At 42.5% G+C, this 18,738-nt stretch overlaps 1 protein-coding gene across 1 annotated transcript in view; it reads right to left on the bottom strand.

Annotated features, from left to right (window-relative positions):
- LOC106582138 (synaptotagmin-like protein 5) overlaps positions 1-18,738 on the bottom strand; it is a 70,054-nt gene that overhangs the window by 5,251 nt on the left and 46,065 nt on the right. Inside the window, exons 2-9 of the mRNA XM_014164908.3 lie at positions 17,851-18,266; positions 14,015-14,230; positions 13,531-13,773; positions 12,586-12,744; positions 8,166-8,283; positions 7,598-7,742; positions 6,719-6,816; positions 4,804-4,899 (exon numbers count right to left, since the gene is read on the bottom strand). Coding sequence (XP_014020383.1) covers positions 4,804-4,899; positions 6,719-6,816; positions 7,598-7,742; positions 8,166-8,283; positions 12,586-12,744; positions 13,531-13,773; positions 14,015-14,230; positions 17,851-17,969 — 1,194 coding nt within the window. The 5' untranslated portion in view covers positions 17,970-18,266. The remainder of the gene's footprint in view (positions 1-4,803; positions 4,900-6,718; positions 6,817-7,597; positions 7,743-8,165; positions 8,284-12,585; positions 12,745-13,530; positions 13,774-14,014; positions 14,231-17,850; positions 18,267-18,738) is intronic.

Here is an 18,738-nt window from a genome sequence, read left to right as displayed (position 1 = left end):
GCAGAAACCCCAGACACCCCATCACCAGATGCTGTGACACAAAACAGAATCTAGCAGGGTTGCCATGGTGTTTATCAGATGAAGTAGGAACTGATTTGATCTCCTCTGGGGAAAACATGAATAAACAGGGACGGACAAAGCAGGCTGACAGCACCAGTAAATATCAAAGGCAACTACACACAGGTGCTTGGACCAAGTCCAGGTAGAGCAATGGGTGTTTTAGTGGATACAATGAGAAGCAGCCTTTCTGGGCCTCAGTTATGATTTATTTATTTAACAAGGCAAGTCAGTTAAGAACATATTCTTATTTACAATGACGGCCTACCCCTGACAATACTGGGCCAATTGTGCACCACCCTAGGGGAGTCCCAATCACAGCCAGAAGTAGCAGCCTGGATTTGAACCAGGGCCTACAGTGACACCTCTTGCACTGAGATGCAGTGCCTTAGACCGCAGCACCATTCAGGGGTACATGAACATTATAGGAATAATTGTTGCTGTAGATATCTATTTTGTGTGTGTGTGTGTGTGTGTTTCCCTCATCCAACCCTAGTACAGCCATCAAACATTCTGTTCTATTCATACATTGTTTTCGAGAAGGGAGATTCACAGAAGGCAGTCACCATTCATCTGAATAATCTCCTTAATCATGGCCCTCCACCTCTGCTGTTATTGAGAGCAGATCCCACGGCCAGAATTAATGCTGTTAGTCATGTCTGGGGTGAAATCATAAATGTCAGACAAGCAGGGAATGTGTGTCTCTTGTTAACATAGCAATGTCTCAGAATAACACTGAGGGGGTTTCAGTGGCGTAAATACGTAGATAAGCCAGCAATGACAGTACATTGCTAATTGGTCAGTGTAACCTAGTGTTGATTTTTCAGTGTAACATTTCTAGTGTTGATTCAGGTGTTAAATTAACTCTGTAATTGTTACATTAACACTTATTGGTGTAAAAGAACCCCAGTGCTGGTGTTAATAAACAGTGTTAAACCAAATCTGGTTTACCTCAAATATCATCCAGTTTCATGAAAAACATTTTGATTGTTCATGACCTTCAACACTGAAAAGTGTGGTCCTGTATAGACACTGGACCAGTGTTAAAAGTAACACTCTCTGTGTTGATCTAACACTGAAGAATTTGCTGTGTATGTCCTTATACTGTAAGTGATGTATATTAAGCCGATATTTTTTTTTAATCTACCAATCGTGTCCTTTATTAACCCAGTGGCAAAATGTGTTGTGAGAAAATAAATGTAAATGTTGTGAAGCCAGGTTCTACGAGTGCATAGCATACATACACTACCGGTCAAAAGTTTTAGAACATCTACTCATTCAAGGGTTTATATTTTTACTATTTTATACATTGTACATTAATAATGAAGACATCAAAACTATGAAATAACACATATGGAATCATGTAGTAACCAAGCAAGTGTTAAACAAATCAAAATATATTTTCTATTTGAGATTCTTCAAATAGCCACCCTTTTCCTTGATGAGAGCTTTGCACACTCTTGGCATTCTCAAACAGCTTCACCTGGAATGTTTTTCCAACAGTCTTGAAGGAGCACTTGTTGGCTCTATTTCCTTCACTCTGCGGTCCGACTCATCCCAAACCATCTCAATTTGGTTGAGGTCGGGGGATTGTGGAGGCCAGGTCATCTGATGCAGCACTCTCCTTCTTGGTCAAATAGCCCGTACACAGCCTGGAGGTGTGTTGGGTCATTGTCCTGATGAAAAATAAATGATAGTCCCATTAAGTCCAAACCAGATGGGATGGCGTATTGCTGCAGAATGCTGTGGTAGCCATGCTGGTTGTAACCTTTATTTAACTACGCAAGTCAGTTAAGAACAAATTCTTATTTACAATGACAGCATACTGGGGAACAGTGGGTTAACTGCCTTGTTCAGGGGCAGAACGACAGATTTTTACCTTGTCAACTCAGGGATTCAATCCAGCAACCTTTCGGTTATTGGCCCAACACTCTAACCAATGGGCTACCTTGAATTCTAAATAAATCACAGACAGTGTCACCAGCAAAGCATTTCCACACCATAACACCTCCTCCTCCATGCTTTACGGTGGGAAATATACATGCAGAGATCAACCGTTCTCCCACACTGTGTCTCACAAAGACACAGCGGTTGGAACCAAAAATCTGACATTTGGACTCCAGATCAAAGGACAAATTTCCACCAGTCTAATGTCCATTTCTCGTGTTTGTGTTTGTGTTTCTTGGCCCAAGCAAGTCTCTTGTTATTATTGGTGTCCTTTAGTAGTGGTTTCTTTGCAGCAAGTCGACCATGAAGACCTGATTCACACAGTCTCCTCTGAACAGTTGATGTTGAGATGTGTCTGTTACTTGAACTCTGTGAAGTATTTACTTGGGCTGCAATTTCTGAGGCTGATAACTCTGATGAACGTATGCTCTGCAGCAGAGGTAACTCGGGATCTTCCATTCCTGTGGCAGTCCTCATGAGAGAAAGTTTCATCATAGCGCTTGATGGTTTTTGCGACTGCACTTGAAGAAACTTTCAAAGTTCTTGAAATTTTCCGTATTGACTTGCCATAATATGGACTTGGTCTTTTACAAAATGGGGCTATCTTCTGTATACCCCCCTACCTTGTCACAACACAACTGATTGACTCAAATGCATTAAGAAGGAAAGAAATTCCACAAATTAACATTTAAGAAGGCAGAATTGTTATTTGAAATACATTCCAGGTGACTACCTCATGAAGCTGGTTGAGAGAATGCCAAGAGTGTGCAAAGCTGTCATCAAGGCAAAGGGTGGCTATTTGAAGAATGAATCTCAAATATAAAATATATATTGATTTGGTTACTACAGTCGTGGCCAAAAGGTTTGAGAATTACACAAATATTAATTTCCACAAAGTTTGCTGCTTCAGTGCCTTTAGATATGTTTGTCAGATGTTACTATGGAATACTGAAGTATAATTACAAGCATTTCATAAGTGTCAAAGGCATTTATTGACAATTACATGAAGTTGATGCAAAGAGTCAATATTTGCAGTGTTGACCCTTCTTTTTCAAGACCTCTGCAATCCGCCATGGCATGCTGTCAATTAACTTCTGGGCCACATCCTGACTGATGGCAGCCCATTCTTGCATAATCAATGCTTGGAGTTTGTCAGAAATTGTGGGGTTTTGTTTTTGACCACAAGTTCTCAATGGGATTAAGGTCTGGGGAGTTTCCTGGCCATGGACCCAAAATATCTATGTTTTTTTCCCCGAACCACTTAGTTATCACTTTTGTCTTTTGGCAAGGTGCTCCATCATGCTGGAAAAGGCATTGTTCGTCACCAAACTGTTCCTGAATGGTTGGGAGAAGTTGCTCTCGGAGGATGTGTTGGTGCCATACTTTATTCATGGCTGTGTTCTTAGGCAAAATTGTGAGTGAGCCCACTCCCTTGGCTGAGAAGCAACCCCACACATGAGTGGTCTCAGGATGCTTTACTGTTGGCATGACACAGGACTGATGGTAGCACTCACCTTGTCTTCTCCGGACAAGCTTTTTCCCGTATGCCCCAAGCAATCGGAAAGGCGATTCATCAGAGTAAATGACTTTATCCCAGTCCTCAGCAGTCCAATCCCTGTACCTTTTGCAGAATATCAGTCTGTCCCTGATGTTTTTCCTGGAGAGAAGTGGCTTCTTTGCTGCCCTTCTTGACACCAGGCCATCCTCCAAAAGTCTTTGCCTCACTGTGCGTGCAGATGCACTCACACCTGCCTGCTGCCATTCCTGTACTGGTGGTGCCCCGATCCCGCAACTTTAGGAGATGGATCTGGCGCTTGTTGGACTTTCTTGGGCGCCCTGAAGCCTTCTTCACAACAATTGAACTGCTCTCCTTGAAATTCTTGATGATCCGATAAATGGTTGATTTAGGTGCAATCTTACTGGCAGTAATATCCTTGCTGGTGAAGCCCTTTTTGTGCAAAGCAATGATGACGGCACATATGTCCTTGCAGGTAACCATGGTTGACAGAGGAAGAACAATGATTGCAAGCACCACCCTCCTTTTGAAGCTTCCAGTCTATTATTCAAACTCAATCAGCATGACAGAGTGATCTCCAGCCTTGTCCTCGTCAACACTCACACCTGTGTTAACGAGATAATCACTGACATGATGTCAGCTGGTACTTTTTTGGCAGGGCTGAAATGCAGTGGAAATGTTTTTTGGGGATTCAGTTCATTTGCATGGCAAAGAGGGACTTTGCAATTAATTGCAATTCATCTGATCACTCTTCATAAAATTCTGGAGTATATGCAAATTGCCATCATACAAACTGAGGCAGCAGACTTTGTGAAAATTAATGTTTGTGTTATTCTCAAAACTTTTGGCCACGACTGTACATGATTCCATATGTGTTATTTCATAGTTTTGATGTATTCACTATTATTGTACCATGTAGAAAATAGTCAAAATAAAGAAAAACCCTTGAATGAGTAGGTGTTCTAAAACTTTTGACCGGTAGTGTACATATGCTATACATACTGCAATACAGTATATATCAAAAGACCTGTGAGTTTAGGCTAATGGGCCTGGCTCCAACAAGTGCTGTGTCTATATGTAAGCTCTGCTGTGAGCTGTGTTTGTGACACTGCTCTGCTGTTCCTCAGCCCTAGGGCCACTGGCCCTTTGACACTGTTCACACTCATCCCTCTTCATGGGCCCTTTCTGTGTGTGTGTGTATATCACTCTGTCTGTCTGTGTGCCAGAGAAGGACCGAGTAATTGTTTTGAGTGTTGTGTGTTAGTGATACCGCAGGGTATTACCGTGGACATAGCGTTGCTCATGCGTCGGCTGGTGGCCTTGCTGTGTGCCGACATCAGAGCATCGATGTCCTCGTCTTTCTCAGCATTATTAAACTCCTGTGGAACACATAAACCATCAGAGGAAACATCAGCCCATTAAATCTCCATGTACATTCTCAGTAAGGAGCCCACAGTGTCAACATATTGTATCAGTCTGTTTCCAGTGGCAACTTTAAATTCAACCAGACAGGTCAGGACAGAGTGTGTTAATTAGATGACCCACTCATCGCACATGCTGTCTTTGAGCTCTTTGCAAGTGTGTGTGTGCGCATGCGTGTGTGCCCGTGCATGTGTGTGAGTGTGTGTCCATGCACGTGTGTGAGTGTGTGTCCGTGCACGTGTGTGAGTGTGTGTACTCGCACGTGTAGACAGATCAGACTGTTTATTCAAATGCACACTTACAGTAAATACAGAGGAGTAGTGACCCTAAGCCAGTGGTTAAAATCTTGACCTGCTTCACCACATAGCTCCACAGCCTTCAGCCCTGCTACTGAGCAGGTTTTGATGTGAGCCTACACTCACTAATACACTAATTTACTCCTAACTGGGCTCCTTATTGAAGCTCATATCTCATTCATACAGTTGTGTTAATCAGACAGACCACTGCTCATAGTCTTGATATGGATAGGATGTATAGATTAGAGCAGGGTTTCCCAAACTTGGTCCTGGGGCCCCCCCTAGGTGCACGTTTTGGTTTTTGCCCTAGCAAAATAACTAACTCATCATCAAGATTTGATTATTTGAATCAGCTGTGTAGCGCTAGGGCAAAACCCAAAATGTGCACCCAGGGGGGGCCCAAAGACCGAGTTTGGGAAACCCTGGATTAGAGGACGTCCACTGTATTGTGCTGTGCACTTTCTGTATGGAGCAAATTCTCCAGTGTTAAATCAACACTGTGAGTGTTAAATTTAACATTGTTCCAGTGTTTATATGGGTCCACACCTTTGAGTGTTAAATTACCACTGTGCTTAGTGCTGACGCTGTTACACTTTGTCAGTGTTAGGGAATTAGCACCACATATTGTATTTTAACACTAGGAAGTGTGTACAGTTTGCACCAATGGTGTTATTGCATAACACTGAATATGTTAATTCCCTAACACTGACAAATTATAACAGCGTCAGCACTAAGCACAGTGTTAATTTAACACTCAAACATGTGGGCTTGTATAGACACTGGCCCAGTGTTACATTTAACACTGTCAGAGTCAAAAATAAAAAATTCCCAGTTTAGAGCGTTCGTGATTAACTATTACTTTTTTTGCCTACGTTTACTGAAACCGGTCATATTCACAGCTGGCCCGGTACATTGTTTTCTGCCTCCATTCTATTTTCTTGTTGTTGTAACAACTGCTTGTAGAACTATTTTTGTTTGTTTAAAAGATCCTTCATCTGTGATAGAGAGACACCACTGTGCTCGCTTGTCAAAAAATGTTTTAAAAAGTGTCATATTCTTCCTGGGGGTGTATATGAACAGATTTGAATAAAATGTAATGTTGCTAAAATGCTGTCAGTTCCACTTTAACACCAACACTGGGGTTATTTTAAACCAATAACACCAAACACTTACAGAGTTAATTTAACTCCTGAATCAACACTAGAAATGTTACACTGGAAAATCAACACTAGGTTACACTGGGCAATTGGCTATGTGATTATAGTGCCATAGAGATGGACATAAAAGATGGGAGCCTTTAATGTGTTGATGTTATTCTTGGATTAGGTGAGTGGGTGGTGTGTGGAGGTGGACAAGAGGTACGAAAGGGTGTGTGTGTATGTGTGTGTGTGTGTGTGTGTGTGTGTGTGTGTGTGTGTGTGTGTGTGTGTGTGTGTGTGTGTGTGTGTGTGTGTGTGTGTGTGTGTGTGTGTGTACGTACCGTGTCATTGAGCCCAGGGACAGAGTGGCTCCTCAGACTGAGGGCCTCATCACTGGCAGAACCAGGAACAGACAGGTCCACCTCAGAACGACTACGATCTAGAGAGCGAGAGAGAGAGAGGAAAAGGGAGAGAAAGTGAGAGAGAGATGAGAGGAGGGAGTGACAAGGTATTACCTTCCCACAGCCACACATAGAAACAGTCCTCCTCAGTACTTTCACATCCATGCTTAATGACACTATTTGGAGTTGTTATGAAATGCTAATATGTGACAGAGCGCCATATGCTGCTACAACATCCAGCTGTTACTGGGTGAGATGAGAAAGGTGTCTGAGTAGAGAAAGGGGGAAAGAGAGAAAGGGAGGAGAGAGGAAACGTAGAGAGGGAGACAATGAGAAACAAGAAGAGGAGAGTGTGTGTGAGCATAAAAGAGCAATCGAGAGAGAGTGAGAAAGAGGAAGAGAGGAGTATGAGGAGAGAGAGAGAGAGAGAGAGAGAGAGAGAGAGAGGGAGAGAGAGAGGGTGAGAGCAACATAAAAGCTGTAATGACATATGCCCTTGGCAGCGTTAGCGATAGTTTAATGCGTAAACTCCATCCATTACAAGGTGCTACAACTCTCCCTGACGATCGAAGGACTAGGCTCCAATTCTCCCAATCTAATAGAACACCTCCTAACCTTCTGAAACACCTCCATAAAAACTATGATATTAAAGGCTTCATCTTCATCTTCTTCATGCTCCCCTATCAGATTAAATCTCAGTAAACAAGTAAGTGAGTTTGTTTTCTGGAATTTGTGAAACAGAGAGAATCCTGTCTCTCTCTATAGGTGTTCACATACACACATGGTGGAGGTGTGAGGACTGTGTTGTCATGACGATACCTGAAGACACGGAGGCCCTGGAGACAGCGATGGTGGGGGTGGCAGTGCCAGGCTCCGTCCTGCCATGCCTGGTGACGGTTTCGGCCATCTTGTCAAACACGCTGTCGCTGGAGTGGAAACTAGCCACGCTCTCTGCTCCGTCCGGCTGCACACACATATACAGACACACACACATAGGTATGTTAAAAATCACTTTCTATGAGCGTGTTTGTGTTTTTTTTAACCTTTATTTAACTAGGCACATAGGTATGTTAAAAATCACTTTCTATGAGCGTGTTTGTGGTTTTTTTAACCTTTATTTAACTAGGCAAGTTAAGAACAAATTCTTATTTATAATGACGGTCTACCCTGGCCAAACCCTAACCCGGACGACACTTGGCCAATTGTGCGCCGCCCTATGGGACTCCCAATCATGGCCGGTTGTGATACAGCCTGGAATCGAACCAAGGTCTGTAGTGACGCCTCTAGCACTGAGATGCAGTGCCTTAGAGTGCTGTACCACTCAGGAGCCTATGAGAGCATGAAAATGTGTTTATGTGTGTATTTTTTGGGTTGCTGGGTTGCTGACCCTGACCCTCCTGGTCTTGCTGCTGGGTGTAGGGGACCTGTCCCTCTCCAGGGTTTGGGAGCGCAGGTTGTTGGGTACAGTAGGGAACCCTAAGGTCTCCAGAGCCACAGCACTACCCCTGAGGAAAACACAGAATACAAACCATCACATTACACATCATACACACTGGAATAACACACATGAGATTCTGATGATTAGGGTTAGGTTTGGATCAGGGTGTGAACATGAAGCAAAGGTTTGGGTTTGGGTTATGGCTAGGGCTGTGGCAGTCACAACATTCTGTCAGCCGGTGATTGTCAAGCAAATAACTGCCGGTGTCACGGATTTGACCGTTAATTAACACAAACACATTTAGCATCTCCTGGCTTCCGTGAATAGCCTACAAGCCACTGATGCAGACCTTTGGAACATCTATATTTTAAAAAGTCTAATAAATCCATGTAATATACCCTACACCTTCCCAATAAATCCATTATTTATTTTAGACATGTATAAATAAACACGATAAGAAGAAAATGTAGTCTCTTTCAGAAGAACAAAATAGCATACTCTAAGTTGTCCTTATGTTAGGCCCTGATCTGGCTATGCAAAATGGCTGTGGGCTACACTAGTTCATTTAGCAGACAAGATTTGCTTAGAATTCTGTGGCATTATTTTATATTATTTCATACTATGAAGAATACAAATGAACAAACCTGAATAAAATAGAAAGTATATTTTCTCCAAATAATTTGAGGAATGTGCACATTCTGTGTTGAGCAATTAACAAAGAAACTGGTGCTCCTATATGCTTAATTTAGAGTTATTAATGTAACTTTAGTTGTTCTACAAACGTTGGGCTATATGTTTTGGTATTTAATACATTGTAAGGCTGCATGATGCGACTCTAATGATGATTTGAAAAAAGTTGCTTGAAAGGCATGAGTTCTGCTTAGTTTTTTTGCACAGGCTGTCATTCACAATTTGAGAAGCATGTGATAATGCCTGAAATTTACCAACGGCATCCCCTTTGTGTGGCCGTAATAAACCCTTAAAAAAAATCCATGCCTTTTGCGGCCAACCTCCCTGAGTGCTGTGTGATCCAAAGCACCTCTCACTCACAGGCTACAAGTGAAGACAGACACATCAGGGATGCAACTGCGCGCGTCAATATCTAATTCCGAGGTGCATATTGAAGAACTGACCACATTTACTTTTCGTCAGTCATCAAAATGAGTAGGCCTAACAAACAGCGAGAGCACTAGCCCATGTCAATCTACTATCCCCCATAGTACAAAAGTTGACCTATTCTGTGCGAGAAATAAATATTCCAAACATAGTCTGGGACAGTGGTGGGATGCAATAGCTCCCAAATTAATACAACCACTAGCATAAAAAACAACTTTTTTACACAATGAAGCTGACGCAACAGATCAGAACATTTAGCTTAAAATGTTGATAAACTATTCAGTTATTTCTTCATGTTATAAACGCACCAATGAGTACACGGCAGTAGGTAATAAGCGTGAATGTTCCATTAGCGGGAAAACACCATTATCAAAAGTGATCGCAAATACAATTATGCACGTAATGTTTTTATTGTGAATGTGCATTTTTATGGTGAAAATGATCTTCCCCAAACTTGAAACTCACACACTGATTATGTATGCCAGTTAGGCTCTACACCTCTTGTAAAGCGGATTAATGTGCTTCATTTTAAGAGGTTATTTGGCCACTTTAGTTATGATACAAAACTTATCAAAACATATAGGCCTATGGGCTAGGCTACATGAGGTGTGCGACTATGATTCGTAAAAAGTGACAAAAAAAGGCATTGTTTCTTATGTTGGGCTTCATTCACAAGTGCTAATATATAATTCACAAGTGATAGGCTAATATTGTCACCCATCAAACTATTCTTGATTTAATCTTGTTTTTATATATAGGGGAGACCGGGGATGGTTTTAACACGGGACAGTTGAAACACTTGCAATTCCTCCAATCAGGAGCGAGGTAAAATCATATGATTCACTGTGAACATGCTCAGTTTAGTCCTGAACCCTCATGTGAAAAAGCAAGTCCCCGTGATAAACTCTGCAGATTCTATTGACAGAAATCTGATTTTGAGGTAAGAAAGTAATTATTTTGACAAAATTTGTTTTCGTGATGGCTTTGTAGTTCCATTCACCGAACATATATCAGGTTTATAACCAGTCTGTGTAGAGATATTTGATGCAAGTTAGCAATGCTAAACTTTTAACATTTAGCTAAAATGGAAGCTAGCTAATGGCTGCAAGGGTCAGGGTTAGTTGTAACAACTTGTGAGAAAATGTTACAACTAACCCTGACTAAAACTTAATGTTTTGGTAAATGTTTTCTTTTACTTTCAGCATGCCTAGATCACGGAAAAGAAAGACAGACAGGGGAGTACCTCTCCACACTTTGAAAACAGCATCAAATGATGTAACAGAGCAGGGGAAATCAATCAGATCGGTTGCAAAGTTGTATGGCATATGTCATGTGACACTGTGCAGATTCTGCAGAGAGAAATAGTAGCTACTGGTGAAGGGGTTGAGAGGTCTTGTAGGCTTTCGTAGCGGAAACACATTTTTTTTCTGCCCTGCCTAAAAAAACTGCTGGAAAGACGCAAAAGCCAAAACAAACCACACTGAACAACAACACATTTTTGACTGCCTTCATGACATGTGAACGCCGGTGTGGAGGTAATACTTACTGGGTCTAAAATGATTTTGTGAGCCTTGCAGAGGGCCTTGACCTTAAATATCTCATTCAGACCTGTCTGTTTGACTCCAAGTACCTTGCTTGCTGTGGTGATAATCCTTCTCAGCATATTTCTCTGGCTTACAGTGGCATTGCCAAACCAACAAACAATACAAAAAGTTAAAATACTCTCAATAAAAGATTTGTAAAACAGAGTCAGTATAGTACAGTCTACATTAAAAGATCCCATCTTTTTGAGAAAGTACAGTCTCTGTTGGCTCTTTTTGTAGATCAGGTCTGTACATTTACTCCTCTGAAGCTTATTGTCCAAGAGGACACCCAGATATTTGTATTCCTCTACAATCTCTATGTTCTGACCTCTGACAGATGTTGCAGAGGTAGGTGTTGTACGCTTCCTGAAGTCTATGCACATCTCTTTGGTCTTAGCTACAATGCTGTTACAGTCACCGCAACAGCCCTAGTTATAGCTAGGGTTACTGCTGTAAGTACAATGTATTACCATTCTAGGGTTAGAGTTAGGGAAGGGGTTAGGGTTAAGATTAGAGCTAGGGTTATTGATATAATTACTATGTAATGTAGTTTACGAAAGTTCAATCAGGATGGCTGGTCTGAATGCTCGTTTAACTTCATCCAGTCAGCATAACATAATTCACTTTGTTTACTATTTTACGGGCATAGTGGGAATGAAGACAAACGTATCATCATCAGCAAAGCGTCTTGTTTCTTCTCCTCTTTCCTATTAGCCATGAGCAAAACGCCATTCACCTATTTACCTTATAACCTATAAGCATGACAAAATATTGTTCATTCCTCACACTTGCTGTTTAACCTATGGGCTCCCTCTGGCAATTATCACATTCCTCTCTCTCAACCAATGGGAGAAGGGTGCAATTAGGGGCCTTTTCTGATAAAGGCGTTCCTTGATATCAAGCTACACCCATTGATGCTCGCCATTGGTCTGTGGCCTTTCTTTTGCATCGGGGACAACAGCTGTTGACAACTGTAGCATTGTAGCTAAGCCTAACCCTAACCCTTTTCCTAACCTTAACCTCAGTCTCCTAACCTGCGACGCTAATTCACCTAACCTGTTGCGTTAATTAGCCTAACCTGCTATGTAAACAATTCATCTGTGTCGAAAAACCATCAGTCTCATAACACCGAAACTGACCATTGACAGGTATCAATGGCCATTTCCTGATATCAGGGAACATCCACATCAAGAAACACCCCGAATTGCATTCTGAAATTACACCATATTCACCAATGGCCGTAAATCTTTGGATTTATTTATATGTCAACTACCTGGCATCACATTATCGGGCTCCGAGGATCTTCCCGCGGAGACGAGGCCATTCCCGAAACGATTTAATAAAATGTCATATTGCATTCCATCTTTGTTGTTCATTCAGTTAAGCCTGTACTCAAGTGAATTACCATTCTAGGTTTAGGGTTAGTACTTTCAATTTAACCACTGGTCATTAATCATCTTCTAGTCACACCCAATCTCTACAGCTTTAGTTATTGCCTAAAACAGATATGCTGCTTTCACCTATCCTGTGACTTCAAATTAGTGTAAATGAAGGAGATGAAGCCAGTAAGCCACTACAGACAATGGAGATGTGCCCAGTGTGTGCCGGTGTACATTACAATAAAACCTTAAAAAAATGTTTTGACTTGTATGGGTGTGGTTTGGTCTCACCTGTGTGAGTGATGTGCAGAGCGGGTTGTGGAGCGTGGTGCAGACCGGGCGCTGCGTACGCTGCATGTGTCTATGTCGGGAACAGGAGGACACACACTACCACCGTACTCGTTTTCTGGCTTCAGGCTGGGACGGCTGCCCCTCTTTTCCATCCGCATCCTGGGATTCAACACACACAACTGTTCATTTTACACATCAGCCTGTGGTGTGTGTGTGATACATCAGTGTGTGTGCGTGTGTGTCTGTGTGTACGCTTGTGTGTCGCAGGGTTGGGTACACTCTTAGAAAAAAGGGTTCCAAAAGGGTTCTTAAGCTGTCCCCATAGGATAACCCTTTTTGGTTCTAGGTAGAACTCTTTTTGGTTCCAGGTAGAACTCTTTTTGGTTCCAGGTAGAACTCTTTTTGGTTCCAGGTAGAACTCTTTTTGGTTTCAGGTAGAACATGTAACCAAAAAGGAATCTTCCAAAGGGTTCTCCTATGGGAACAGCCAAAGAACCCTTTTAGATTCTAGATAGCACCTTTTTTTCTAAGACTGTAGTAATTGATTACATTACGTAATCAGATTACACAAATTAAATAGCTGTAATCAGTCCAGATGCTGATTACATTTTGGATGACTTAATCAAATATCAATATGATAATGTGATAAATATTTGTCTCATTGGAGTCCAGAAAACGGTGTGTTGAGTGGCCAGTGGGCCAGGTGTGTCCTTGAAGCCTACTAACCCAACCAGTCAGAATGCAATGGGAAACACATTCTCTGATGTTGGACCATTCTCCACCTGCCTGTGTCGTGGACTAGTCATCGTATTAACTCTGTGCAGTGATCTTCTCCTGTGTCATTGATTAAATTGTAAATTGCCAATCTGTCATTTGCAACTTGAATTAACCCAGCTCAACCTTGTGTGTGTACATACAGTGCGTGTGTGTATGTGTGTTTCTCACCCTTTCCCTTTCCTCTTGGCACCATCCACCAGGTTCCTTACGGTGCTTCTTCCTGATTTGGACGTGTCAGGCCTCTCAGGTGTGTGGATTGTGTCGCCTGGCGCTGGAGACTTCCTGTGGGGGCTTCCAGCGGGGCTGCTCAGGATAGACTGTTTGACAACATCACTGCTGAGCACCGCCCCCTGGTCAAACCGCTTGGATCGCTCCTCCAGGAACCACTCCCCGGTCACTACCTTCAGCTCTCTGTCAATCAGAGACACCATCAGACAGGGACCCCTGACCTCTGACCCCTGTACAATAAACTAACCTCCCCACTTTAACCCTGGCTTTAACTGTCTCTAAAGGTGATGTCAAAACACCCTGAAAAGTGATTAATAACAAATAGGAGGCATCTGTCGCTCATAAAAAAATACTCACACACTCACACAAAGACATAACTGTTACTCGTGCTAAACCATGGCCTGATGCCTTTGCCCAGACTCACGAGACTTTGGCGCAGATGGAGCACTTCCACTGCTTTCCTTTAGGGGGCATTACGCGGCAGTCGCTGCAGACACGCTGTAGGCACTCCTCACAGAGCTCCCCACGGTCAAAGATCAGGCCCAGGCCCTTCAGGCAGCGGGCACATTGACGCTCCCCAACCTCCTGGGGGCAGCGTGAACCCTTACGCCTGATCTCCACCAGCTCATTCTTCAGCTTCCTACAACAGGGAGAAACAGAGGAAGAACACTTATTAAGTTTGTCATTGTCACTAATGATTATGACCATGATTGTAGTAGTTGTGATGTTGTGGTCGTATTGTGATTGTAGAGGTACAAAAAATGATGATGATTACGATAAAAAAAATTATCATCAACATCAGTGGCGACCTGTCATTCAGGGCATGTGAGCCCCACCTGCTCAGCTGGAAAAAATACAAAATATTAATATATATATATATATATATATATATATATATATCATTTTTTGTTGTTGCCTGTTTTGCATGTTACTTTGGCATTAATACGTGTTCCATATCATTTACATTAGAAGTGCCCATCCAAAAAGGCTCAAGATCATTGACCACAAATAAAATGACGTCAAATCACAATATATCTACAGTAGCTTTGATTGGCAAGCTAGCAGTCATCATCATGAATCAAGTCGACAATCTACAGGCAAATGCTTTTTAGTCCTTGTCATATGAAGAGAAATAATGACGAGAAATGTTAGTTAAAACGTATCGGTGCTCATCAGCCATAAACATTACACAACAAATTGGAATTCGCAAATTCAACAATTAGTGGTTTGTGAAGGAATCAGTGGCTAACTGCAAGTGTTGCAAAGCAATCACTAGCCTGTTATTCAGTGGAGAGGGTGTGTGGTCCAAGTCTGAGTTGAAGGGTCTCTTTTCCAAGCTTAAAAGGATAAACATTCACATGCAACACCATGAGACAGAAAAGGTGGAATAGATTGGCTATGATGTCAATCCAGCATGACTTCTGCAGCTTTCAAAACAACTGGAACCTCGGAACTGGGAAATCTCAGACTTCAGTGAGTTCAAGACAATTGGGAACTCGGGGAAAAAACTAGCTCCGACTGGGAAAATAAGTTTTGAACTGTCATCCAACTGAGAATTCCATGTCGGGAACTCGGGCCTCATTCTAGAGCGCCGACCTGAAGAACACAGAGTTCCCAGTTGTTTTGAAAGCACCATAAATCCAGAGAATGTCAGACTTTGATGACAAAGTTTGATGACAAAATTTGCCCACAAGAAGGAATGCCGTGCCACTTTCCTGTTCAAGTGAGCACAGCACAACAAGGTAGGTCCAAAAATGTATTATATGCTGCTGCATAAATGATATATTATGCCAGGGAGATATGTATACTGTAGCTAAGAAAGTAATGCTAAATGTATGTGGTGTAGTAAGCTGTTAGTAGCCCATGTGCCTCACCCTAATAATTTGTTCCCTTTCCCGCTCATAACTTAACCTATTGTTCTGACTTGGTGGTGCACATTTTAGAGAAATTTCATCATCAAATATTGTAAGAGCTTTCATTGTCTGCTTATATGCCCTCTTTATTTATAATACGGTTCTGACTTGGTGTACAGGGAGAATACTGTACGAATGGCTCATGTTCTGAATTCTGTCGCTGTACATTTCAAAAGTGCTGAACAAATAGTTATATTGACTACGTCTGTCTTAGCTCGCTCATTAACGTCTTGATCCAAATTACGGATTGCCTCTTATCCACTCATCGTTCCCTTATGCCATAGTTTGTACATCTCAATTGTCAGTAGAAACCACATTTGTTTAAGCAAGTCAGCCATATCAGCTGTTTTTTAAAAAGGCAGTAAATGAGGCTGAATGAACTGTTTAGCTGCCAGACCAGGCTCCGCTGATAGACAGGTGTAGCAGTTGTAAGGATCCACTCCATGGTGCTGAAAAGAAAGCTCTGCTGTTGAGACATCTTTATGTAGGCCCTAACAGTTTGTAGGCACCGTTTATCACTGTTATAGTACAATTAATGTATTGTTTGGTGTTGTGTTGTGTAGTGTAGTGGCTTTGCTGGCTTGCATCAAAAGTAAATAACTGAGTAAGGCCACACCAAGATTTACAGTGAGGGAAAAAAGTATTTGATCCCCTGCTGATTTTGTACGTTTGCCCACTGACAATGAAATGATCAGTCTATAATTTTAATGGTAGGTTTATTTGAACAGTGAGAGACAGAATAACAACAACAAAAAATCCAGAAAAATGCATGTCAAAAATGTTATAAATTGATTTGCATTTTAATGAGGGAAATAAGTATTTGACCCCCTCTCAATCAGAAAGATTTCTTGCTCCCATGTGTCTTTTATACAGGTAACGAGCTGAGATTAGGAGCACACTCTTAAAGGGAGTGCTCCTAATCTCAGCTTGATACCTGTATAAAAGACACCTGTCCACAGAAGCAATCAATCAATCAGATTCCAAACTCTCCGACATGGCCAAGACCAAAGAGCTCTCCAATGATGTCAGGGACAAGATTGTAGACCTACACAAGGCTGGAATGGGCTACAGGACCATCGCCAAGCAGTTTGGTGAGAAGGTGACAACAGTTTGTGTGATTATTCGCAAATGGAAGAAACACAAAAGAACTGTCAATCTCCCTCCGCCTGGGGCTCCATGCAAGATCTCTCCTCGTGGAGTTGCAATGATCATGAGAACGGTGAGGAATCAGCCCAGAACTACACGGGAGGATCTTGTCAATGATCTCAAGGCAGCTGGGACCATAGTCACCAAGAAAACAATTGGTAACACACTACGCCGTGAAGGACTGAAATCCTGCAGCACCCGCAAGGTCCCCCTGCTCAAGAAAGAACATATACATGCCCGTCTGAAGTTTGCCAATGAACATCTGAATGATTCAGAGGACAACTGGGTGAAAGTGTAGTTGTCAGATGAGACCAAAATGGAGCTCTTTGGCATCAACTCAACTCGCCGTGTTTGGAGAAGGAGGAATGCTGCCTATGACCCCAAGAACACCATCCTCACCGTCAAACATGGAGGTGGAAACATTATGCTTTGGGGGTGTTTTTCTGCTAAGGGGACAGGACAACTTCACCGCATCAAAGGGACAATGGACGGGGCCATGTACCGTCAAATCTTGGGTGAGAACCTCCTTCCCTCAGCCAGGGCATTCAAAATGGGTCGTGGATGGGTATTCCAGCATGACAATGACCCAAAACACACGGCCAAGGCAACAAAGGAGTGGCTCAAGAAGAAGCACATTAAGGTCCTGGAGTGGCCTAGCCAGTCTCCAGACCTTAATCCCATAGAAAATCTGTGGAGGGAGCTGAAGGTTCGAGTTGCCAAACGTCAGCCTCGAAACCTTAATGACTTGGAGAAGATCTGCAAAGAGGAGTGGGACAAAATCCCTCCTGAGATGTGTGCAAACCTGGTGGCCAACTACAAGAAACGTCTGACCTCTGTGATTGCCAACAAGGGTTTTGCCACCAAGTACTAAGTCATGTTTTGCAGAGGGGTCAAATACTTATTTCCCTCATTAAAATGCAAATCATTTTATAACATTTTTGACATGCGTTTTTCTGGAATTTTTGTTGTTATTCTGTCTCTCACTGTTCAAATAAACCTACCATTAAAATTATAGACTGATCATTTCTTTGTCAGTGGGCAAACGTACAAAATCAGCAGGGGATCAAATTCTTTTTTCCCTCACCGTACATGCTAAAATTGCTACTGATCATCATCTTCATCAAGGAAAGTGTAGTAGTAGATGTATGGTTGTAGTGTATCGTATAATGATGATAATGATGAAGACTTATTCTGCCCTCACCGTATCCTCTTCTCCTCTCGCTTCCTCAGTTTCTCATCCTTCTGCAGGACACTGAGGATCATCTCTCTCTCATGCTCCAGCAGGAACGAGAGGTTCAGCTCCTCAGCACTCTTCTCCATTGGTTTGTCACTCTCGAAACCAACCACTCAGAGAAACCGAGGCAATGCAGGAAGAGTGGTCACATGCAGGGCGTTCCGAGTGCAGCTACATGACCTCACTGAGTGTTCCGTTAAGGTTCCGTTCACGTTTTGTTAGCATTATCATGGTTTCTATGTGTGAAGCAAGACGTTCTCCACGTTCCCCGCGGTTTCTCTGTGTTCTTCTCCTTATCTTGTTTCTCTCTGGCGTCTCATACAAACCTCCAATCACACAGCAGTTACTCTATCCCCAGAGACTTGTCCACAGCCATTCTGATCCTGTTCAAAACACAACACAACACAAACTGTTGTTAGGGAATATTTCTGAAGTGAGAGACTGTGGCTGACCCTTGATGTTAGAGTCTGGTCTCACTTCCTATTGAGCTCATAGTTAATCTGCTGGTCTAATCACATTGCCACAGTGTTGAAGCTCTTATGAACAGACAGTTGATGTTGATTGTCAGCAGGATTACCATAATAACTTCTACAGTCTGACAGCCCCTGACCATTCCCACATCACCCAGTCAGTCTGACCATGTCTCACACCCCGGGCTTATCACACCATCACCTTAATACAGCAATCACGCTATACCAGTTAACCTTATCAAATCATCTGCCAAATAAGTCTAATAGTGGCTTATACTCATTTAAGACAGCCCTAATGGCTACACACATGCATTCAAGCCCCCGTGCACGCACGCACGCACGCACGCACGCACGCACGCACACACACACACACACACACACACAC

Source organism: Salmo salar, chromosome 21 (assembly GCF_965601325.2).
Source record: "Salmo salar chromosome 21, fSalSal1, whole genome shotgun sequence".
NCBI classification, from domain to species: domain Eukaryota; kingdom Metazoa; phylum Chordata; class Actinopteri; order Salmoniformes; family Salmonidae; genus Salmo; species Salmo salar.
Note: the sequence above shows the minus strand (reverse complement) of the source record. Positions and strands in the feature narration are given on the sequence as shown.